The 23,884-nt window shown below is 43.1% G+C and overlaps 2 protein-coding genes across 6 annotated transcripts; both read right to left on the bottom strand.

Moving 5' to 3' along the window:
* Positions 1-59: 59 nt before the first annotated feature.
* On the bottom strand, positions 60-5,171 carry mrps25 (mitochondrial ribosomal protein S25). The gene is made up of 4 exons (XM_024005980.2): positions 4,948-5,171; positions 1,409-1,515; positions 1,107-1,194; positions 60-339 (listed from the first exon to the last, which is right to left on the bottom strand). Exons 1-4 carry the CDS (start codon positions 5,079-5,081, stop codon positions 150-152), a joined length of 519 nt encoding a protein of 172 aa, XP_023861748.1. The 5' UTR covers positions 5,082-5,171; the 3' UTR covers positions 60-149.
* A 4,447-nt stretch (positions 5,172-9,618) lies between these two features.
* Positions 9,619-23,417, bottom strand: nr2c2 (nuclear receptor subfamily 2, group C, member 2). 5 transcript variants are annotated; one of them, XM_070447833.1, is made up of 15 exons: positions 23,225-23,417; positions 21,654-21,748; positions 20,827-20,925; positions 20,378-20,578; positions 20,156-20,261; positions 19,895-20,074; positions 17,941-18,088; positions 15,332-15,422; positions 15,053-15,198; positions 14,703-14,880; positions 14,438-14,559; positions 14,171-14,310; positions 13,879-14,040; positions 10,034-10,139; positions 9,619-9,890 (listed from the first exon to the last, which is right to left on the bottom strand). In XM_070447833.1, exons 2-15 carry the CDS (start codon positions 21,711-21,713, stop codon positions 9,716-9,718), a joined length of 1,914 nt encoding a protein of 637 aa, XP_070303934.1. In that variant the 5' UTR covers positions 21,714-21,748; positions 23,225-23,417; the 3' UTR covers positions 9,619-9,715. The 5 variants fall into 5 exon arrangements, with proteins under 5 accessions (XP_070303934.1, XP_023861900.1, XP_070303935.1 ...); XM_024006132.2 differs by having other exon boundaries at positions 21,654-21,828; positions 23,225-23,389; XM_070447834.1 differs by having other exon boundaries at positions 10,034-10,130; positions 21,654-21,828; positions 23,225-23,389.
* Positions 23,418-23,884: the final 467 nt, after the last annotated feature.

Genomic DNA, 23,884 nt, shown 5'->3' with positions numbered 1-23,884 from the left:
TAATCTGAAGCAGATTCTAATTCATCAGTCTCAATTATCCTTATTTACAACCACTGACATAAAATTGAAATATTTCCTTTAATGTACAAAAACAAATCCACAGTATTTCCAGTGAAACATATTTGATATAGTAGTATTGCTGTCCAGTCTCAGTCTTGTGCGGCTGCCATCTGTGCACGGTATTTCCCAGTCATCTCCTTGGGCAGCGGCGTGGTTCCCGGGCAGGGAACCTGGCCCTCCACCTCACAGATACACTCCTTCAGACAGTACTTCTTGGGCCCAAAGTTGGCTGGGTTAGCAGCCTCCATCCTGGCTAAAGCCTCAGCCTGCAGGACCTCACTGTAAGGGGAGAGAATAGACAATGAGGGGGAAGACAAATTAACCAGTAATATTGTATTATACACTTAAACAAGAGTAACGCCTAACCTTAAAGGGCTAGTGCAGTCAAAAACGTGAGTTTTCTGTCTTGTGTATATTTCCACACTGAGGTTGGAATAATTCTGTGAAATTGTGAAAACGATAATGCCCTTTTAGTGTAAGAGCTGTTTGACAAGACTGCCTGAAATTTCAGCCCGTTTTGGTGGGAGTTTCAAAACTCTCTAAGGTACATTAATTGTTACCCAGCAATGATTTGATAACGAAATAAAAAATGTCTGCATTGGACATTTAAACATTCCTCTTGACATTAGGCTACTGTCAGAGACATTAACTCGTGGCTTATTCACTGGCATCTAGCCTGAGGACCAGTCTGTTTATGCTTAGCCAAATCATTTGTAGTTGTCATGCCAAACAGACTGCTGCAACCCAGGGAGGCCTACACTTCTGGGATGTATTCATTAGTCAGATTCTGTCGCAAAACATGTAGGCTGTTGCAAAATGTTTTGCATTTGAAAAACAAGAGTTTCTATTGGACAAATGCAGGTAGTTCCCATCCCTTTTCGTTCTGTTTGGTTCCTAGAGTAAACAGTTTGTTGCAAAACGTTTTGTGACCGACCAAACGTTTTGCAACGGAATTCGACGAATGAATACATCCCTGTTATAGAACCAAATCAAGCAGTGGGCTGTGATGAATGGGTATCAGAGGTTATGGTACTATCAGTACTTACTCGGTCTTGCCAAGAATAGTCTTGACATGTTGGGTGATTTGTTTATGGTCCTTCCCCTCCACATCCACCAACACCTGCTCTCCATCATCTATATGGACGAGATATACAGAGATCCTATTAATTTACAAATTATATTCTAATTCTAAGGATATACCATGTCAGACTTCAAAACATAGGCCTAATAGACTAAAGATAAAATCACAACCACAGACTTTATGCAGTAATGACAGATGCACAAGCATGTAAAAGAGAGGCATAGTTAAAGATTCTATCAATCATAGTAAGTACAGAATTGGACTCACCTAGGTAGAACTTTAGGAATGGCGATGGTGTCATGTTCTTAAACATCATAATTTGAACCCAAGGATTTTTGTACTGAATTTGTGGAACATTGAAGAACACAAATTTTCTGCAGAAAAAGAGAAAAGATGCATGATGGCCAATCAGGATGTACCAACTCACTCATAGATCCTGACCACTGGGTTATAGCTCTGATACGGGGCGTTATGTGCGTCTTGCTAATGCTGAACAACTCGTTGTCGCATGATGGACAGTTTGTGCTTTCAGGACAACTGGGAATTCGAAAAGAAACGAGGTCAAGTCATTGACAGCAGTGATCTTCAGATCGGAATATGAAGAAAAAAAATTGAACGTACGTATCATTAGGATCATAAGAAAAGCCATGCATAAAATATGAACATACAAACGCCATGTTACGATTACGGCCTAACATTTTAGGCTTGAACAAATCTTGTGCAGCAATTCTGACGTACAATAATAACTTAAGGTTTTGTCAGTTTCATGTCACCAACAAAAAAATAAAAATACACCAACTGGCCTGTGAAGAGTGCTACGCGAACAAGCATAACACAGTATGTGTTAACCAGTAGTATCTACCAGGAATAATGAATCATAACCAGTAGTATCTACCAGGAATAATGAATCATAACCAGTAGTATCTACCAGGAATAATGTAGTATCTACCAGGAATAATGAATCATAACCAGTAGTATCTACCAGGAATAATGAAACAGAGAATAATAGTAGCTGTTTCGTGAATCTATTAATTATGTATGACCACTGGAGTCTTTGAACTCTCAAAATATATATTTTTTTATAGAATATTTTATCACTCAAAATCTTGCCAAAGCATATTCTGTAGGAGGGGTTAATATGAATTTAACGGTTAATATGAATTTAAAACAATTTGACATGATTTATATGAATCAGGTCATGAACCTATGGACTTTGAAATTAACAAGGGAGAGGTTAAACGTGGGAAGTCTGCCATAAACTTATTCCCACACTTTACAATAACTCTGTTGCAGTGGTCTTAGGTAGTCTCTGTATAGGCTATTCCCTCCATCCCGACACCACTGCCCAGTTGAAGTGCTTGTGATCTCCATGCGCCTTCAGAAAAGCACCCATCACCCTCAGAAAATGCCCTTCTGGAGGCCTATTTGACTACTAGCCAAATAAAGTGTAGAGCATGCATGAGGCGTGCAACTCATCATTCCAACATTTAATTAATCCTTCATTCAGTTAAGTCAACATGTCATCCATTTAGTCATTTGTGAATTGCGATAGGAACTAAATCAAAGAGAATAGAACAGTTTTATTCATTTGTTTATTGAAATCCATGTGAGTATTCAAAATTAGCTAAATTCAAGTTCTTTAGCCTACCACTTTAATAATTCAATGTTTAATTTAGGCCTATCCAAATAAAAAAAAGTCCTTCAACTTGTAGGCATTGCAATTTAGGCTATAATTTTGGGTACTGGTGTCTTGCAGGACTCTATTTGTGTTTTATAACTTTTTATTATAAGGCTCCCCTTAAAAAGAGACCCTAGCTTACAAGCCTTTAAATATAGTCTCTAAATAAATTTTAAACTAAATAGTTGAAGAAGCACATGCAGTGGCTGATAGGGAAAACAGATTTGGCAATAAGAATAGGCTATAGTCTTAACCATTTGGGACCCCTTGTCTATTTCGCTCAGGACAGCCTAAATCATATTAACTTTATATTTTGCAGCTCAGGCGGTTATTCAAGATAAGGCTCTTTCTGTGCCTTTATCATTCTCACACAAGTAATTTGCTGAAGGCCAAGCCTATACTACTTCATCTACTGGTATAACGTCGTTATTGAATGTAGTTCTAAAACAAGCTCTAGACTTTTATTTTGGAAATGAAACTGGGAGCTGCAAAGCAACTAATGCCTGGGCTAGAGGTTTTTACCTTTATTTAACTAGGCAAGTCAGTTAAGAACAAATTCTTATTTACAATGGCGGCCTACCAAAAGGCAAAAGACCTGCGGGGACAGGGGGCTGGGATTTAAAAAAATTATAAATAACCTATAAATATAGGACAAAACACACATCACATCACTACATAAAGAGACCTAAGACAACATAGCAAGGCAGCAACACACGACAACACAGCATGGTAGCAGCACAACATGGTAGCAAACCAAAACATGGTACAAACATTGTTGGGCACAGACAACAGCACAAAGGGCAAGAAGGTAGAGACAACAATACATCACGCAAAGCAGCCACAACTGTCAGTAAGAGTGTCTGTGATTGAGTCTTTGAATGTCTTTCAACAGTAATACAACAGTAATACAATCAAGGCACGGCATAGTACAGGGAGCGCTCTGCAGTGCTGATTTATGACATCTGAATGTGCATCAGATGGCAACAAGATCATATTGTACAGGAATTTCATCAGGTAACATGAATACAAAGCCGGCGAGAGGTGGTTAGAATGGGATGGGAGGCCAAAAGTCTGAAACCAATAGAGAATCAGAGTCCCTCCAACCAGGATTTCTGGAAAACCCAGGTAATTTATTGAAGGTTCCTGTAATTCTGCAACCCTAGCTACTAGTCACAGCTACATAATACTGAACCGAATGTAGCTAGTCGAAGTTAGCTAGTCAATCAAGCACAACTTGCCTAGTTAAATAAAGGTTAAATAAAATAGAATGCAGATAAATTCCCAGAATCAAGCAGGAATAAGCAGTAAATCCAGTAGCATCCAAGCAGGTTTTCTGGGGGAAAAAACAGGGAATTTATTGAAAGTTCCTGGAATTTTGCAACCTTACTAGTAGCCCTAAGTATTGTGTAGCTGTGACTAGTAGCCCTAACTATTATGTCGCTGTGACTAGTAAGAAAGAGAGCAACATCCATGCCAATGTTTACACCCTCAGCCCAGCGTTAAACCAGCTTCAACTTGTGTAAAAACTTCAGACTCCTTAACTCCAATAACTTTAGAGCTACGGTATGAATTACTGTCCCCTACAGTGAAGGGAGAGAGAAACATAAAGAGGGAGACTATTTAACTTCAGTAACTTTAAAGTTTATTCTACGGTTTGAATCACCATCCCCTCACTTCTCTATACAAATATTGAGACTGATAATACAGGGACTAGCATGAGTATCTGGGGAGAGGAGAGCTTTGAATTTTAGATTATCCCATCTAATTGTCGTAACACATTTAATTTAACGTTTAACGCTTTTTTTAAACGTAAATTCAAACTTTTGGCAACTCTCGTTCCATATCAGAAAGTCGGAGTTCTAGAAAGATGCCCGAGTTACCGACTTGGAATTCAGAGTCGGATGACCATTTTAAACGATTTTCCCAGTCTGAGCTCGTTTTTYCCCCCCCCGAGTTCTCAGTTGTCTTGAACGCACTGTTAACTCGGGAAYTACTGGTTCAATTTCTATTGCATATCTGTACAATTATAACAATGAAACAGAAATATCATTTTGAAATATCATTGCTCTCTGCATTGAAAGACTTATCCAAAAACAGCTAGGTTAACTAGCTAGTATAACAAACTGACCTTGCTCCGTCGCTGAGCTGTCCATGTGTGTTGTAATTTACTGTCAAAATCTTTACTCTGTTTTTCAATACAACTTCTCCTTTCTGGAGATACTCCAGCGTTCGTCTAATGGGGAATCTTCCTTTCATAGGCATCTTTAGTCTTTATTTCCACGTTATAATTTGGAATTGAAAAGGACGCACAGCGCTCCAGTTAGGCGCTCTTTGATGACGTAAACTATATGCGTAAAGTTTAAGGTCCTTTACTWGTTACCACAGCCACAAAGTCATGAACCCTGCCTATTTCTAAACTTTGATTTTAAACCTAACCTTAACCACGCTGCTAACCCTGACCTTAAATTAATACCAAAAGCTAACGTTTATTTTCATGATTTTTTGTGACATAGCCAATGTTGACTTTGTGGCTGTGATAACTAGTGGAAACCAAAGTTTATTGTCTTCTTCTTCAGTGGTGTTTAACGGCGGTTGGCAGCCAATGTTTAGGGGGCATTACCGCCACCAACTGTACGGGGGTTAAAAGGGAAACTCAATATGGTGATCTATATCCCAATCCCTAATTTTTTCAAACTTCCATAGGCTCTGGGGCCTGAGAGGGTATCACTGCTTGTGACAGTGCATCATCTAACTCCTACCCTGAAAAATATTTTACTCCCAGAATCTGCTCTGCCGTATCCACATAATGTCCATCTTCCTAGACTTTCCCTCCACTTTAGCCGTACCCTTGATCACCATTGCCAAAAAAAATCAACAAAGTCCACACTTAACATTGCTGGATCCTGCTGGTGGGAAGCCAACTATGCAGCATGCATTGAAGGCCTATTCAACACCATGGGAGTACCTTTCGTTCCCTCCACCTTTTGACAGCCTCTGCATGTGGAATGCTCTGGATGGCCCTGACTTTGGCAACCTCATTCTCTTTCGCCCTCATCAGGCACTCCAAAGATGTAGCTACATGCTTTCCACCACAGTTGCAACACTTCACAGCTTCTTTTCCACAACTTGGATTCTTCCACCTGCAGACACTCTACATGTCCAACCAATTCCGTGATATCCAATTGGTAGTTACAGTCTTGTCCCATCGCTGCGAACTCGGGAGAGGTCGAAGGTCGAGAGCCAGGCATTCTCCGAGCCAGACACTGCTCGCTTATCCCGGAAGCCAGCCGCACCAATGTGTCGGAGGAAACACCGTACAACTGGCGACCGAAGTCAGCAGGCATGCGCCGGTCCGCCACAAAGAGTCGCTAGAGCGCGATGGGAYAAGGACATCCCGGCCGGCCACACCCTCCCCTAACCCGGATGATGCTGGGCCAATTGCGCGGCGCCTTATGGGTCTCCCGGTTCCGGCCGGCTGCGACACAGCCCGGGATCGAACCCGGGTCTGTAGTGATGCCTCTTGCACTGCGATGCAGTGCCTTAGACCGCTGCGCCACTTGGGAGGCCCATGTTCAACCGTTCTACACCGTTTACACTGCAACGGCCTGGAAATAAAAACTCTTACAGTAATGTACACATACCCCAGCTTCACTCGGGTCGGGAGGGACTCCACATTGCCATTGACCCAACGATTCATCCTCCTTGCATCAACCACAGCAGGAATACTCTTTAGCTCCTTGATACACTTCCTCTGAGATTCCAGCAAATACCCCTTTGAAAGGTACTTTTCCTTTAGCTCAAAGCATGACACCGCATGGTCATCAATTCACCTGATAAGCAACACACACTTCCAGCAGAAACACAAATAAATCAAGACCAGCCCACACCTCGTGACCCTCACCAAACTCCACCAACGGATTTGACAATTCGGGCTCCAATTCTCCCAGAAACCAGACTCCCACCAGATATGATGAGGTATTATCAACACTAGGTGTCTTCTTTCCCATCCCAACTTTACTTCTTTTCCCATTCTTTTGGACAGAGGTCCATTCTTCCTTCCACCGCCATCCGATCCATGTTCCACATCTGCCGCCGCCATCCTTCCTTCCTTCATCCATCCAAGTCTGTACTCTTATCTTCTCCCGATGTGCTATCAGTTTCAACTAGAACGTCTGCCTTCTTCCTCTCAACTACTCTGATCGTCCTCAACCCTGGAAAGATATATCCATTAGGATCCTCTCCTGCTGCGCTGGCATCCGTGTTCCAGAGTAGTGTAAAAAAAAAAATCATAAAAGCACATACTTTTTAAATATATGAAGATATGTTTATTACACTGATAACTGCAGTTCCAGTGGCCTGAGAGGGAATGCTGTGATACAGGAATCAAATTGTTGTCTTCACTGTCAAGTTAAGAGGTAGAATATATGTAGGCCTACAATAACCTTCAGAAAACATAAAGTTACTAGGCTCATTGGTTAGTGTGTGAAAGGTGAAGTTCCTCAGGCCATGGAATATGTTTCTTTTTTTCTCCAAATACAATATCACATTCGACAGGAAAAGACACTTTTTATATGTACTGTATTTAAAAAGCTAGACTTGAAACAAAGGCTTTTACAAACCAAAAACAACACCATCCATATCCCCCCATGTCATATGTAAACAATAGAAAACAGTTTTTGTTGCATTTAGTAGTTAATGCATTGAAATTGCTCAGGCTGATAACATTTGTAAGCCACAACATTAAAACTCCACATTTTTCGTACAGCATTTACTAAAATGCATAAGCAATTGCATGCACAGCAATGCACTATACAAAAACAATAACAATGCTCATTTTCTTCAGGGCAAATACTGGCAAGTTGCAATATTATAAAACTCTGATAAAAAAAAGGACATGCACTCATTTGAATGATAATACATGTAGTATAGAGCTCAGTTCACAGAATAGTCAAAATAACAGTCTTTGCAGGTTTTAAAACCAGCTATTACAACAGTACACCTATAATTTTAGAGTACATACCTACTTATGACTTCTTTACATGTTATAAATTAGTGTTACTGGTTTTGTTGCTGTTGGACAATGTACACATTATTTTCACGTGGTACTAGAGGTGTGGTACTTTAAGTACACTTAACATGGAACAAATACATTTGTTCACAACAAACCACATTTTTACATTTTGGAAACTATTATATCACACAACGATATACTGTGCAAGAATACAAAAGGAAAATACCTGCTTGATGTTCATTCAATAGTGAAACTATAGATAAATCATGCTAATATTAAAGGGAAAACACATTTTGTCTTGAGAACTCAAAATATATATTTTTCCTATGGTGTGAATACCTGCATATGAATAAAACAGTCACTGTAAAGTAAGTCTGGAAGTGGACTGAGATCACTACAGTATGCAGTGTGTTACTGCACTCAGTGCACTGTATAATACCAGCTGGATGGAAATAAATAAACAGAAAAGAGAAATACTGGACACAGAACAGGACATCATGTCATACAAGGCTTGATTGTCATGACAGCAAAATAAAATGGTGGCCATAAAATTGCCCCTAACCACTGATGTAAGACTTTATTTTACCTCTCTAACAGTAAAGGTTAGAACTACCAGGATAATCTGATCTTATATCTATGGGTAAGGGCAACTTTTACCTGGAGCCAGGGTCATGTGGTGATTGAACAAACAAAATCTTCAACACATTATCTAAATGGTTCAAGTTAAACCATATAATGAATGTGCATTTGCTTTAGGCAGACATAGTAACAAGACTGTTACTAAACTCCTTCTCTGTAGGATCGATGACCCTCCCCAGCAACAGGCTGTCATTATATGGACAGGTTTAGGGAAAGTTCCATAACAATTGCAGTGAAATGAACCCCCCAAAATTGAAATGTAACCATTCTAACTGTTCTCCTGTTCGGTTTGAAACAAATAATAGATTTGATGTTCTATCTGAAGTGGAGAGCACATGTAATATTATCCTGAATGGAGTGGCTCAGTACACAAATGGCTTGTCCATCATCGTATACTCTGTAGATTAAGGATCCAGGTTAGCTGCTATTAAACTGTGAACTAAGTCATATTCCTGATTTAGAGGAATTGGTCGTCTTTTCAACCAAAACGTTTCAGGGACAGACAGAGCTTGAGGCATGAACCAGCATCATAACATAGGCTATTCATACATTTAAATGTTTCTTTTTTACATTGTAATACCTGGTGTAAAGTTCAAAGTACAAAAACACAACAAGCCTTTACACCAATTCATGTCTCAGTTTACTCATGTAACGACATTCAGGCAAGCGTCGCTCATTCTTAGTCTATGTCGGCTAAGTGTTAAATACAGGTTATCGAGATTAGAGGCAGAAGCAAGCGGTAACTCAATCGATATACTTTTTGTTGAGCATGAATGTACAGTAAGGCCTGCATAAGATAAAACCATATTGAAAGGCTTGAGCGAAAAGGTCAACTTTACAGCACATTGAAGCCATTTTGCTGAAGCAGTAGAGGTGACAGTGACGTATTAGCCACAGTACCGCTCCCTCTCCAGGGGGTTAAGTGCTCTGAACTACGGAATCTGGACAAGAGACTCACAGTCCCATCATGCATCTCTTTCAGAGAACCATCAAACCCTCATCCAGGGGTCCCCATAGTTACGACCCATAATCACAAACGATGAGGAGCGGACTTTCTGGGAACAACACGGCCCGAAAGGGATTTCTCCATGACTTTGCATCTTGCGAAGAGTATTTTAATTACATCAAATGTTTGCAGGACAAAAGATGGGGGTTTCAGAATTAGGGTGTTTTTTGGGGGGTACGTGGTACAAGTCTAGAGATGGGCTGGAGAGGTTTGGGGGTGGATAGGGGTGGTGGCGGGGGGTCACGCTGTGGGACCGGTGATCTGGGTGTTGTAGTCGGCGGTCTCCATCTTGAGGATGTAAGGGATGATGCTGTCGATGGGCACGTTGCCGATCAGGCCGGTGAAGAATAGCTCCTCTGTGATGCTGGAGCTCATCAGACGCAGCGCAGGGAGTCGCATCAGGATACGCGTCAACCTAGGACAACCAATCATAGAGAGACAAGTTAATACATGTGATTTATGGATCCAATCAGAAAAAGACAGATTCACATATGAATTTATGGGACCTGTGGGGAGGGTTTAAGGATTTATCAAGATCCTGATTGCCATACAGCATACCTGTATGTGTCATCTGGATAAGTCTTCTGCACATAGTCCTGCAGTTCCATCTGGGCTTTCTCCTGGAACTTCACTATCTGGCTGCAACTGTTCAGGCCTGGATGGTCTGATTAGTGAGACACACAATAGCTGTTTCCTAACAATACACTACGAGGTAAATATGGAAACGTTATCATGAAGTTATGCTTATCTACTCATCTAGTTGATATACTGTACATATATATACCTATGTGGGTCGTTCCACCAATTAGGTGCCTTTTTAAATTTATTTTACCTTTATTTCACCTTTATTTGACCTGGCCAAGATAAAGCAAAGCAGTGCGACAAACAAAAACACAGTTACATATGGAATAAACAAATGTACAGTCAATAACACAATAGAAACAATCTACAGTGTGTGCAAATGAGGTAAGATTAGGTAGGTAAGGCAATAAATAGGCCGTAGTGGCGAAGTAATTACAATTTAGCAATTAAACACTGGAGTGATAGATGTGCAGAAGATGAATGTGCAAGTAGAGATACTGGGGTGCAAAGGAGGGAAAAAACTAAACAATATGAGGATGAGGTAGTTGGATAGGCTATTTACAGATGGGCTACGTACAGGTGCAATGATCTGTGAGCTGCTCTGACAGCTGATGCTTAAAGTTAGTGAGGGAGATATGAGTCTCCAGCTTCAGTGATTTTTGCAATTCGTTCCAGTCATTGGCAGCAGAGAACTAGAAGGAAAGGTGGCCAAAGGAGGAATTGGCTTTGGGGGTGACCAGTGAAATATACCTGCTGGAGCGCGTGCTATGGGTGGGTGCTGCTATGGTGACCAGTGAGCTGAGATAAGGTGGGGCTTTACTTAGCAAAGACTTACAGATTACCTGGAGCCAGTGGGTTTGGAGACGAATTTGAAGCGAGGGCCAGCCAACGAGAGCATACAGATCACAGTGGTGGGTAGTATATGGGGCTTTGGTGACAAAACGGATGGCACTGTAATAGACTGCATCCAATTTGCTGAGTAGAGTGTTGGAGGCTATTTTGTAAATGACATCGCCGAAGTCAAGGATCGGTAGGATAGTCAGTTTTACGAGGGTATGTTTGGCAGCATGAGTGTAGGATGCTTTGTTGCGAAATAGGAAGCCGATTCTAGATTACATTTTTGATTGGAGATGCTTAATGTGAGTCTGGAAGGAGAGTTTACAGTCTAACCAGACACCTAGGTATTTGTAATTGTCCACATATTCTAAGTCAGAACCGTCCAGAGTAGTAATCCTGGATGGGCGGACAGGTGCGGGCAGCAATCGGTTGAAGAGCATGCATTTAATTTTACTTGCATTTAAGAGCAGTTGGAGGCCACGGAAGGAGAGTTGTATGGCATTGAAGCTCGCCTGGAGGGTTGTTAACACAGTGTCCAAAGAAGGGCCAAAAGTATACAGAATGGTGTCGTCTGCGTAGAGGTGGATCAGAGAATAACCAGCAGCAAGAGCGACATCATTGATGTATACAGAGAAAAGGGTCGGCCCGAGAATTGAACCCTGTGGCACCCCCATAGAGACTGCCAGAGATACGAACAACAGACCCTCCGATTTGACACACTGAACTATGTCTGAGAAGTAGTTGGTGAACCAGGCGAGGCAGTCATTTGAGAAACCAAGGCTGTTGAATGTGGTGATTGACAGAGTCGAAAGCCTTGGCCAGGTTGATGAATACGGCTGCACAGTATTGTCTTTTATCGATGGCGGTTATGATATTGTTTAGGACCATGAGCGTGGCTGAGGTGCACCCATGACCCAGCTCAGAAACCAGATTGCATAGCAGAGAAGGTACAGTGGGATTCCAAATGGTCTGTGATCTGTTTGTTTACTTGGCTTTCGAAGACCTTAAAAAGGCAGGGTAGATATAGGTCTGTAACAGTTTGGGTCTAGAGTGTCTGACCGCGGCAGCTTTCCAATCTTTGGGGATCTCAGACGATACGAAAGAGAGGTTGAACAGGCTAGTAGGAGTTGCAACATTGCGGCAGATAATTTTAGAAAGAGAGGGTCCAGATTGTCTAGTCCAGCTGATTTGTAGGGGTCCAGATTTTGCAACTCTTTCAGAACACCAGCTATCTGGATTTGGGTGAAGGAAAAATGGGGGAGGTTTGGGCAAGTTGCTGTGGGGCTGTTGACCGGGTTAGGGGTAGCCAGGTGGAAAGCATGGCCAGCCGTAGAAAAATGCTTATTGAAATTCTCAATTATTGTGGATTTATCGGTGGTGACAGTGTTTCCTAGCCTCAGTGCAGTGGGTAGCTGGGAGGAGGTGCTCTTATTCTCCATGGACTTTACAGTGTCCCAGAACTTTTTGGAGTTTGTGCTACAAGAAGCAAATTTCTGTTTGAAAAAGCTAGCCTTTGCTTTCCTAACTGCCTGTGTATATTGGTTCCTAACTTCCCTGAAAAGTTGCATATAGCGGGGGCTATTCAATGCTAATGCAGTACACCACAGGATGTACTGTTTTTGTGCTGGTTAAGGGCAGTCAGGTCTGGAGTGAACCAAGGGCTATATCTGGTCCTGGTTCAAATTTTTTGGAATGGGGCATGCTTATTTAAGATGGTGAGGAAAGCACTTTTAAAGAATAACCAGGCATCCTCCACTGACGGAATGAGGTCAATATCCTTCCAGGATACCCGGGTCAGGTCTATTAGAAAGGCCTGCTCGCTGAAGTGTTTTAGGGAGCGTTTGACAGTGATAAGGGGTGGTCGTTTGACCGTAGACCCATTACGGACGCAGGCCCTGAGGCAGTGATCGCTGAGATCCTGGTTGAAGACAGCAGAGGTGTATTTAGAGGGCAGGTTGGTCAGGATGATATCTATGAGGGTGCCCGTGTTTACGGATTTGGGGTTGTACCTGGTAGGTTCATTGATAATTTGTGTGAGATTGAGTAGTGTAACTTGGTGAAAAGAAAATGTTTTATTTCAATACATTTTTATATTCTGTCAAAGAACACATGTTCAACATAATTAAAAAACAAGTTTTCCCCATCTCAAGAGGTTAAAGAGAAAAAAAATACTATAGTAAGTGCCAAATCCCCTTATGACAGGGGAATGGAAGCTTGTTGTGTGCAACAGATAGGGGTAATTGAATAAAATCTTAAACCGGTCAAACCCGCTCAGTTTTCCACCACAAAACACCAGAAAATGGCCAAAAAGAGAAGAACCCGCTCACCTGCTTTTACACTACACTTTTGATAAAAAAATGTTTTTAAAGGAATAGTTTCACCATATTAAAATGAGATTTCTGTTCAAGTAACAGGGTTGACCTTAAAATGAGGTACAAGGTTTTTTTTTACCTTAAAAATGAACCAATAATCACATGAAATAAATAACAATCTTCAGAAMTGACTTTGYCAGAGTAACAAAATAACTAGGGCTTTACAGTGATGGTGAAAACTGAGAAATGTCAGGGTTAAGTGAGTTAAAATCTTCCTAGAAGTCACTGAGGATGCAGAGAGGGACATATCAAAATGCTGGCACTTGAGAAATTCTTTATTCATATATGATTTATTTTCCATGTGGTCTATATTAAAACGGGCACTTCATTTAATATAACAGGCTTTTGAAATTGTATTTTTGTGCACAATTTCTACTTAAAATATCAAAGTGACGCAAAAGGCACTCATTTCGTGGAATGACCCATGTACTGTATATGTCAAATATAATTTATYTGAGTAAATTGACTCAAGTCTGATGTTTCTCATAACTAGAGAATTTATATTGTCTCGACCATGTGACCTGACCAGGAGAAACTTGGGTCCCTAGTCATTGCCTGTGATTTATGATGTATTTCTAACATAATGTATGATGTTAATTGGACCATGCTCACCAGGGCTGAAGAGCACTATGGCCTTCAGGTAAGCATACTCATAGCTGTCTGTCTCCATCTTAGCCATGCTGTTACAGAACTCCTGCAGCTTCCAGATGTGTTCCATCACCAGCTTCACTCTCTCCGCAGACACCTTATCTACAGGGGAACAGCAGACAACACCTTACAACAGAAATAATTAGAAATTAACTTGTTTTCTGGGGACTGTGTGTCTGATTGTATCAGGGTGTGCGTTTTGTGAATTTAGTGCGTTCATTGTTTTGTATGGAGATCTTGAGGTTTGATGGTGTACCGTCCTGGATGCTGTTCTGGAGGTGGTTGATGATGGCTTCCAGGATGGTGGAGAGACTCATGATCTGAGCACACTGAGCCAGCCCCAGAGTGAATAGCTCATTCCAACAGGCACGTACCAGGCTGGTGTTACTCTCCTGACTGAGACACACACACGGTTACAGGACTGAATCATGATTGGTTGAGATGATGCACACTAACACAGACAGTTCAAGTCACACACATAAATACCAAAAGCGTAATAACACTTTGATATGAGTGTTCTTACCCAAGAGCGGAGAACGCAGGGATGGAGCTTGCCCAGTGCATGGAGAGGAAGAGGAGGCGGGACGCTGACTCACAGATGTAGTGCACATTCAGATAGTCTGGCATGGGGCTGGGCATGGTCAGCTACAGGAGGGACAGAGAGGGACCGAAATAGATAGAGAGATAGAGATGTCAGATTATTGAAATCTCAAAGGTTACGTGCATACAAAAATAAATGGTTGAACACCAGCAAAATGTGAATACATTTAAAAGTTTAGATCCACCACCTTGAAGCTGACGTGTGTGTCTGTGAGCAGTGGGCCCTCCACCTCAATGAGGGGGGTCACCTGGTCCCGGCTGATCACTTGGATGGTGGCTCCACCCACACACTCCCCACCCTCCGCCAGGTTTTGCCCCACCCCCGACTCAGATGGGTTCAGGGCTTTGGCCAGGGTGTCGAAGGCACTGAAGACACACACACACACAATACAGGAGCAATTACACACACAATACAGGAGCAATTACACACACACACACACACACACACACACACACACACACACACACACACACACACACACACACACACACACAAAAACACACACCCACACACACACACACACTCACACACACACACCGTGTTATCTCGCTGGCAGATTGCTCCTCCTGCTGGTCGTCTGAGGTATCACTGTTGTTCAGGGACTCACTGAGGGAGTCGGTCAGGTTGGCCAGAGATGTCACCACACTGGCCAGGGTCCCCAAGTCCCCCTGCCCCGACTCAGACTGTCGAGGGGGGTACATCCAGTGAGCCAGTGATGAGACCAAAAACACACTTTCATTCCAATGACCGGTCCCATTCACAGCATGTTAGGACAGGGATTACACTGAGAATGTTGAGGAATAACAGAGTTTGTACCTTGGTGTCTGTGGCCAGCAGTAGAGTCCCGTCAGCCTGGATCAGAGGCTGCTGGATGTTCACCAGCATCCCTGGGTCTAGCAGACTGGATCTGGACACAACACCAGTCAGACACCAAACTCTAACCCACAGGACCAATCAGAGCTCCTAGGGGCCGGGGTCTTTAATGCAGGCAAACTTAAATCCATTTGTCCTAATTTCTACCAGCATGTCACATGTGCAACCAGAGGAAAAACAACTCTAGACCACCTTTACTCTCCCTCGCCCTCCATTTGGCAAATCTGACCATAATTCTATGGTCCTGATTCCTGCTTACAAGCAAAAACTAAAGCAGGAAGTACCAGTGACTCGTTCAATCGTTCAGTGGTCAGATGACGCGGATGCTACGCTATAGGACTGTTTTGCTAGCACAGACTGGAACATTTTCCAGGATTTAATGGCATTGAGGAGTATACCACCTCAGTCACCGGCTTCATCAATAAGTGCATTGACGACATTGTCCCCACAGTGTCTGTACGTACATTTCCCAACCAGAAGCCATGGATTACAGGCAACATCCACAATGAGCTAAAGGCTAGAGCTACTGTTTTCAAGGAGCGGGACACTAATCCGGATGCTTATAAGAAATCCAGCTAGGCCTTTAGACGAACCATCAAACAGGCAAAGCGTCAACAYAGGACTAAGATTGAATCTTACTACACCGGATCTGACGCTTGTCGGATGTGGCAGGGCTTGAAAAATATTACGGACTACAAAGGGAAACCCAGCCGCGAGCTGACCAGTGACGCGCGCCTGCCAGACGAGCTAAATGCCTTTTATGCTCRCTTCGAGGCAAGCAACACTGAAGCATGCATGAGAACACCAGCTGTTCCAGACGACTGTGTGATCAAGATTTCTGTAGCCGATGTGAGCAAGACCTTTAAACAGGTCAACATTCACAAAGCCGCAGGGCCAGACGGATTACCAGGACGTGTACCCAGAGCATGCGCGGACCAACTGGCAACTGTTTTCACTGACATGTTCAACCTCTCCCTGACCGAGTCTGTAATATCTACATGTTTCAAACAGACCACCATAGTCCCTGTGTCCAAGAAAGTGAAGGTAACCTGCCTAAATGATTACCACCCTGTAACACTCACCTCGGTATGTGACCAAAGGCTGGTCATGGCTCACATCCACACCATCATGCCGGAAACCCTAGACCCACTCCAATTCGCATACCGCCCCAACAGATCCACAGATGATGCAATCTCAATCGCACTCCACACCGCCCTTTCCCAGCTGGACAAAAGGAACACCTATGTGAGAATGCTGTTCAATGACTACAGCTCAACATTCAACACCATAGTGCCCACATCACTAAGCTAAGGACCCTGGGACTAAACACCTCCCTCTGCAACTGGATCCTGGACTTCCTGACGGGCCACCCCCAGGTGGTAAGGGTAGATAACAACACATCCACCACGCTGATCCTCAACACTGGGTCCCCTGCTGTACTCCCTGTTCACCCACGACTGCATGGCCAAGCACGACTCCAACACCATCATTAAGTTTGTTGACGACACAACAGTGGTAGGCCTGATCACCGAMAATGATGAGACAACCTATAGGGAGGAGATCAGAGACCTGGCAGTGTGGTGCCAGGACAACAACCTCTCCCTCAATATGAGCAAGACAAATGAGCTGATCGTGGACTATAGGAAAAAGAGGGCTGAACAGGCCCCCATTAACATCGACGGGGATGAAGTGGAGTGGGTCGAGAATTAATGTCCTTGGTGTCCACATCACCAACAAACTATCATGGTCCAAACACACCAAGACAGTTGTGAAGAGAGCACGACAACACCTTTTCCCCCTCAGGAGACTGAAAAGATTTGTCATGGGTCCCCAGATCCTCAAAAAGTTCTACAGCTGCACCATCAACAGCATCCTGACCAGTTGCATCACCGCCTGGTATTACAACTGCTCGGCATCTGACCGTAAGGCACTACAGAGGGTAGTGCGTACGGCCCAGTACATCACTGGGGTCAAGCTTCCTGACATCCAGGATATATATACTAGGCGGTGTCAGAGGAAGGCCCAAAAAATTGTCAAAGACTCCAGTCCCCCAGGTCATAGACTGTTCTTTCTGCTACCGCACGGCAAGTGGTACCGGAGCGCCAATTCTAGGACCAAAAGGCTCCTTAACAGCGTCTACCCCCAAGCCATAAGACTGCTGAAAAATTAATCAAATGGCCACCCAGACTATTTACATTGACCCCCCACCCCTTAATTTTTACACTGCTGCTACTCGCTGTTTATTATCTCTGCATAGTCACTTTACAAATGACCACGACTAACCTGTACCCCCGCACATTGACTCGGTAACGGTACCCCCTGTATACAGCCTCATTATTGTTATGTAATTTTCTTGTGTTCATTTTTTACTTTAATTTATTTAGTAAATATTTTCTTAACTCTATTTCTTGAACTGCATTGCTGGTTAATGGCTTGTAAGTAAGCATTTCACGGTAAGGTCTTCACCTGTTGTATTCGGCACATGTGACAAATAACATTTGATTTGATTTGATCCCAAAGTATCAATCAAAGTAGTAATCTCAGTCTCTGACCTGGAGCCATCACTGTCGGTGATGAAGGTTGGCGTGGCGATGAGTGGGCTCATCAGGTTCTTCCTAATGTAGATCTTCTCTGTGGACGCAGCACAGTTAACAGGCCTCTCTCTGGGCAGGTCAATGGGCTTCCTTTCACTCTGCACGGCTGAGGACACACAAGACAGAAACACCATCAACAACACTAAAACCCTACAGCAGGGGTCGGCAACAGGCAGGTAGATTTTTTTCTGAACCCAAAATGTTCTTAGCAAAAAAAAAAAATGTAATTCAGCTAAAATTTAGTGTAATTTAGGAAATCTSTTCCCAACCAAGTATTCACACAAATAGAAAAGAGACATATCCCACTGGGCATTCTATTCCACATTGGTTCAATGAAATGACGTGGAAACAACGTTGATTCAACCAGTGTGTGCCCAGTGGCATGTGACAACGTCTCAATGTAATCAAGTATTGAAATTATTGTTATTTTCAAATGTAATCTATTTTTGGGCTTAGTTCTGGTCAATTTGCATTGAGCGATTAGTGCTTTAAAAAAATATTATTATTATTATATATWTTTTTTTTACCCCCTTTTCTCCCCAATTTCGTGGTATCCAATTGTTAGTARTTACTATCTTGTCTCATCGCTACAACTCCCGTACAGGCTCGGGAGAGACGAAGGTCGAAAGCCATGCGTCCTCCGAAACACAACCCAACCAAGCCGCACTGCTTCCTAACACAGCGCGCATCCAACCCGGAAGCCAGCCGCACCAATGTTTCGGAGGAAACACCGTGCACCTGGCGACCTGGTTAGCACGCACTGCGCCCGGCCCGCCACAGGAGTCGCTAGTGCGCGATGAGACAAGTATACCCCTACCGGCCAAACCCTCCCTAACCCGGACGACGCTAGGCCAATTGTGCGTCGCCCCACGGACCTCCCGGTCGCGGCCGGCTGCGACAGAGCCTGGGCACGAACCCAGAGTCTCTGGTGGCACAGCTAGCACTGCGATGCAGTGCCCTAGACTACTGCGCCACCCGGGAGCCCCCCAATTAGTGCTTTTTGAAGTCTTTTCGGTTTTGGCACATTTTTTATATATTTTTTACATTAAATGCACTATTGTTGAATGCTGTAACAACACTGAATAAAACGATTAATAAAAGTCCATGATGGTAGTGACTGCCCATTACTGCTCATCACTGTTATTAACCATAATTTATTCACATTACTTCACTTTAATAAAATGTTTATTTTATTTGATGACTTTACTATTTAATTCCAAGTCATAATCTCATATCTATAGAGCTGCTGCCTATACTGTCTGACAAAATCACTATTTTGTAGTTCTTCAAAGTCAATAAGGCATACTTTTATGACTGCTGAATACCAACTATCAATCACTTTAGATAATTTATTTTCAGACTCGCGAATCAACTGCTTTCTATCCCTTTCTCTCTTCTCTCAGTATCTATCTGTGTCTGCTCCGCACAGACCGGACAAGGTTAAGTGGGTGCGCAATGGATTATGGTCATTGTAGTTGATTACCACGTTTTCTGCACTAAACTATGTAGAATATTGACCTGTTGGAAACTACAACTAATACATTGCACAGTTCAGGCCTCATTTGATTTATCTCTACAGAAACTGCACATCGAGCTCACAGGGAAAAAAACAAACGAAATGGAATTCAAATAATTGAACAGACATTGGTCAATTAGTTGTTTAAAAAAGGAAAAATAACCGAAATGTTGATTAATCGCTCAGCACTGCAGTGTACAAATTATTATAATTATGTTCCGGCCTTCCACTCTGACAAAAATCTGCCTGCGGCTAAATGTAGTCGCCTCCCCCTGCCCTACTGGTACCTTGTGAGCAGACATGACTTAGGTGGGATGTTAGACAGAGTTTCTGATGTTGGGATGGGAAGAAAAAAAWTTCTACCCATCTTCATGTGCGTGCGTTGGTGTGACTCACACTCCATCTTCATGCCCATGTCCAGGCATTTCCTCAGCCGGCAGAATTGACAGCGGTTACGGTGGTGCTTGTTGACAACACAGTCCTGGTTACTCCGGCAACTGTAAGTCAGGTTCTTTCTCACACTCCTCTTGAAGAAGCCTTTACAGCCTTCACAGCTGACAGCCCCATAGTGACGCCCTGACAACAGAACAGAGAGGAGGGGTTAGTGGTATGAATGGGCCAATGGCCTGTGAGTGTGTGTGCGGTGTGCATGCGTACCTGAAGCCTTGTCTCCACACACCACGCAATATTCTACAGGTTGAGGCCGGCCCACGTCCCCTGCCTTCCCCAATAACTGCTCCACCGACGCTGCATCTGTCACAATCTAGAACACCAGGAGGAGTAGAAGTCGCTGAGGTGTCACTGAGGGGGGTCAAAGGTTACACAGTGTGTCATCTAATGCTGTGGTTTAGATTTGTGGTTTTATGGCTACTTCCGTACCTGTATTCTGCCGGGTACCAGGCTGTCTGCGGTTGTGAAAATGATCTGCTTGGTGCCCTGGTTTTCTGGGGAGGTCAGGATGACTTTGCCCGTTCCTGAGCCATCAGCCGCCGCCAGAATAAACTGCTGCTTGGGCCCGCTGAAGGGATCCATGGTCGTGACTATCTGGATCTTCTGACCCGTCTGCTGGTCCGTTACAATCTGAGAGGGAGGGAGGGGTCATAATCCCACATCCATCCATCCATCCAAACAACTGCTATCCCTTTAATTGAAGCACTTACAATTATTTAAGCTTTATCCAAATAGTTTTTAAAACAATATTTTGTTTTTAGTGGGATTTGTCAATCTGTGTATATTAGAAATTGTCACTAGGGTGCAGTGTGTGTAGGCTATCAATAGGTGGCAGTGACTTCAAGCAGTAGCATGTCAATAATGTAGGGTATTGTTACCTGAATGTGCTGCGGTGTGGCTGAGGGCTCAGTGGAGATGATCTGGAAGCGTTGTGGAGAGCCACTCATCACTGACAAGTCAGCGGGAGAGGTCTGCACCTGAAACACACAATACAAATACATTAACAGTCAAATCCTAAGAATTATGTGCAACAAAGCACACACACACACCCACACACAAAATACATGTGGGAGCAGCAGGGAAGCCAGCAGCAGCTAGTCAGAGGGAGGGGCTTGACTGTGCCCTCAGAGTGACCCCTCTCTTCTGAAGGTTAAGAGTGGCCTCTGTCTCCACGGCAACCAAGGAGTCAGAAGCGACCTGCCGGGCCACACAGAGCAGCAGCGTCAAAGATGGTGGATGAATTAAGATAGTTCACCCAGGCCGTTTACTATTGAAAATTGTCAGTTCCGGTCTACTTAACTGGGTGTCTCCCATAGACACCAATTCAATAGCAGCTGGGTCTGGTCTACTTAGTTCATTGACTTTCATTGAACCAGACAAAAACAGGGGTGTCTGGAAGTGTATCGCCTTTGTCTCGCAAAGTAAATAATCTTTGAACAGGAAGCGTGGGATGGGTTAGGGTCAGGGTGCCCTTTCACATACACAGTCACACACAGAAAACCAGCATGCAAACACAATTTACCTCCTTATAGCACACAAACACATCCTCTCCCATAATAACAAAATAACCACACACACACACACAAACACACAAAACCAACATGCAAGCACAATTTACCTCACAATTTACCGTACAGTACACAAACATATCCTCTCCCATAATAACACAACCACACACACACACACACACAGACACGTCACTCACCTCCGTCACCTTCTCAGACGCCACTATCTGCTGAGAAAGCACCTCCACATTGGTCATCATGGTGATGTAAGGTCATTAGAGGGGCCTGTCTGGAGCTAGGCCAAAGACATCTGTCAACTGCAGTGTGCAACCTCTCTTATATCAGCAAGCAGGGTTATGTTCAATAAGAACAAACCTAAGCAAATGTTTTCAAACGGAAAACAAACGTGAGCATTGTCATTAACCAAGTTCAGGTAATACCTCATTTGCTTCATACATTATATTTGGATCGTAACAAGAGTGTGCGGCAACAGCCACAAAATATAGCAACTTTAAGATGAATAAGTGCTTTTATCATAGAATTCTCCCCTTGACTTCATGCAATTCAGCACCAAGGCCAGCTCCCTCATTCTCCTTTTTCGAATTTGATTTCATGGTGTGGATTGGAGGCCCCTTGCTGCTCAGTATCCCAGTGATATGCCAGGCGAGGGTTATGCCCTGCCAGAGCTACCATTGGTATCATCTTGCCTATTTCCCAGGTATTCTATTCTATTCTATTCATTGTTCCATTTTCTCATAGAGATATGTGATAGTCTCTTCGCATGCAAAGCCATCTCATCAGAGATGCACAATCATGACCGATTTGTCCTCTGAAGGAGAATGTAATGTCTGTTTGAGGACAATTCATCCGGGGGAGGGCATCTTATTCAGTGATTTGATTAAGGAGTGGAGGGCATAAGGCTGTAAGTGTACACAATTACACATCACACTTTCCATTTCTGGGTTTTACCAATCATATAGTGTGTGTTTGGGAGTGAGTCTCTCTCTCATTAAAGGAAGAAAAGGCTATGATTTGAACCGCGGTGAGGACTGTCATTGGCTAAACAATGGGGGAAGGCCATGGGTTCGTTCGTTCACTAGCCAAACGACAAGTCTATCAAAAACGAATTTCTTCCGACATTCAAAACGAACAAAATGGAGAACCTGGCAATTCGCCAACAATAAGGCAGGCAGCCATTCATTAAATGTAAAAATATATATGTTTATATCGATGAGATACCCGTTATTTAACATATTATTGCAATGATAAAACCCTGACATTAAAAAAAAAGTAGCGCCTGCATATGATTACGCAATCAAAACAAAATTCCTTGTCCCCGAGATGGCAAAGGTAAAAGGGTCGGGTTCATCTGCGCGGTAGTACTAGCCGGCTGGCTAGCTAGCTAACATTCTAGCTACTTGGCTGCACTGACAGCTACAGCTCATCTTTTGTCCTCGGCGTTAGAGCTTTATTTTGGCACGTTTATATCTCCGTTGATATCAAAAGTTTGACACGGGGGACATGGTTTTCAAAGGCGTTGTCACTGAATGGATATTTGAATTGCCTGACGTAATAAGTTTAACGTTGAAATAAGATGAGAGATGACAGCACTGCCCACGATTGACAACCATCCAGACCCAAACCCACCACCGGCTAGAGCTCTCCCTCGAACTGCACAGCATCAAGCTACAACAAAATATCCMGTTTTTTTTTGTCTCGACTATGCCTTCACTAGCATTAAACCGCTTAAATATTTTGGGTGAAGACTTACCACCGGATGAAAGATTGCAGATTTAGGTCTGGGTCTTCTATTTAAAAAAAAACATTTGTTTTTGTTTTTCTTCTGTAAAAGGTCATAGTTCGTGACCCCATTCTGCCAGCATGCTTGGAGTTTTTTCTTCTTCCTCCTCGCGCGTTCTGCGCTTTTCTCCCTCCTAGCGCGCGGCGCGAGCCAGACAGACTGACGTCAGCCTGTCTGCCTTCTTCGAAGGGGAGCTGATTGGTAGATTTTGTTGTCAATATTATAGGCCTAATCCTTGCGTACATTCTTTATAATATAATATTCCTTAGAATAAGGAGAGAGGTGAGTATGGTGTGTAAATCTGACCATTTATTAAATCTGACTGTAATAAACCTAATAATTCCACCTAGGGGGAATTCGGATAGAATGGGACATCATGTAAAATACATTTGCAAGTAGCCAGCCCGCATATCAACAACATTCTCAGTAATGGTTACAGAAACGTTTTACTTGCTATGACTGTGAAATGTAGTTGTTTATCTACCTTAGTTGAACGCACTCTAAGTGCGTAAGTCATTCTGGATACGAGTGTGTATTAAATTACCTAAATGTATGTGAAAATTAAAATGTCTAGGGGTCATGTCTAACCTAATTCTCCTAACCTGCTACATGAATTATCCTAACCTGCTG

The sequence above is a fragment of the Salvelinus sp. IW2-2015 genome, linkage group LG17 (assembly GCF_002910315.2).
Source record: "Salvelinus sp. IW2-2015 linkage group LG17, ASM291031v2, whole genome shotgun sequence".
NCBI classification, from domain to species: domain Eukaryota; kingdom Metazoa; phylum Chordata; class Actinopteri; order Salmoniformes; family Salmonidae; genus Salvelinus; species Salvelinus sp. IW2-2015.
Note: the sequence above shows the minus strand (reverse complement) of the source record. Positions and strands in the feature narration are given on the sequence as shown.

Excerpts from the sequence above, each read along its gene's own strand:
- mrps25 (XM_024005980.2), bottom strand. The coding sequence starts at position 5,081 with ATGCCTATGAAAGGAAGATTCCCCATTAGACGAACGCTGGAGTATCTC. Across the intron at positions 1,516-4,947 it reads CAGCTCAGCGACGGAGCAAG|AAAATTTGTGTTCTTCAATG; the intron begins GTCAGTTTGTTA and ends CTTTTTCTGCAG. Across the intron at positions 340-1,106 it reads ACTATTCTTGGCAAGACCGA|TGAGGTCCTGCAGGCTGAGG; the intron begins GTAAGTACTGAT and ends CTCCCCTTACAG.
- nr2c2 (XM_070447833.1), bottom strand. The coding sequence starts at position 21,713 with ATGATGACCAATGTGGAGGTGCTTTCTCAGCAGATAGTGGCGTCTGAG. Across the intron at positions 20,579-20,826 it reads CCACACCGCAGCACATTCAG|ATTGTAACGGACCAGCAGAC; the intron begins GTAACAATACCC and ends CCTCCCTCTCAG. Across the intron at positions 20,075-20,155 it reads GTGTGGAGACAAGGCTTCAG|GGCGTCACTATGGGGCTGTC; the intron begins GTACGCATGCAC and ends TTCTGTTGTCAG.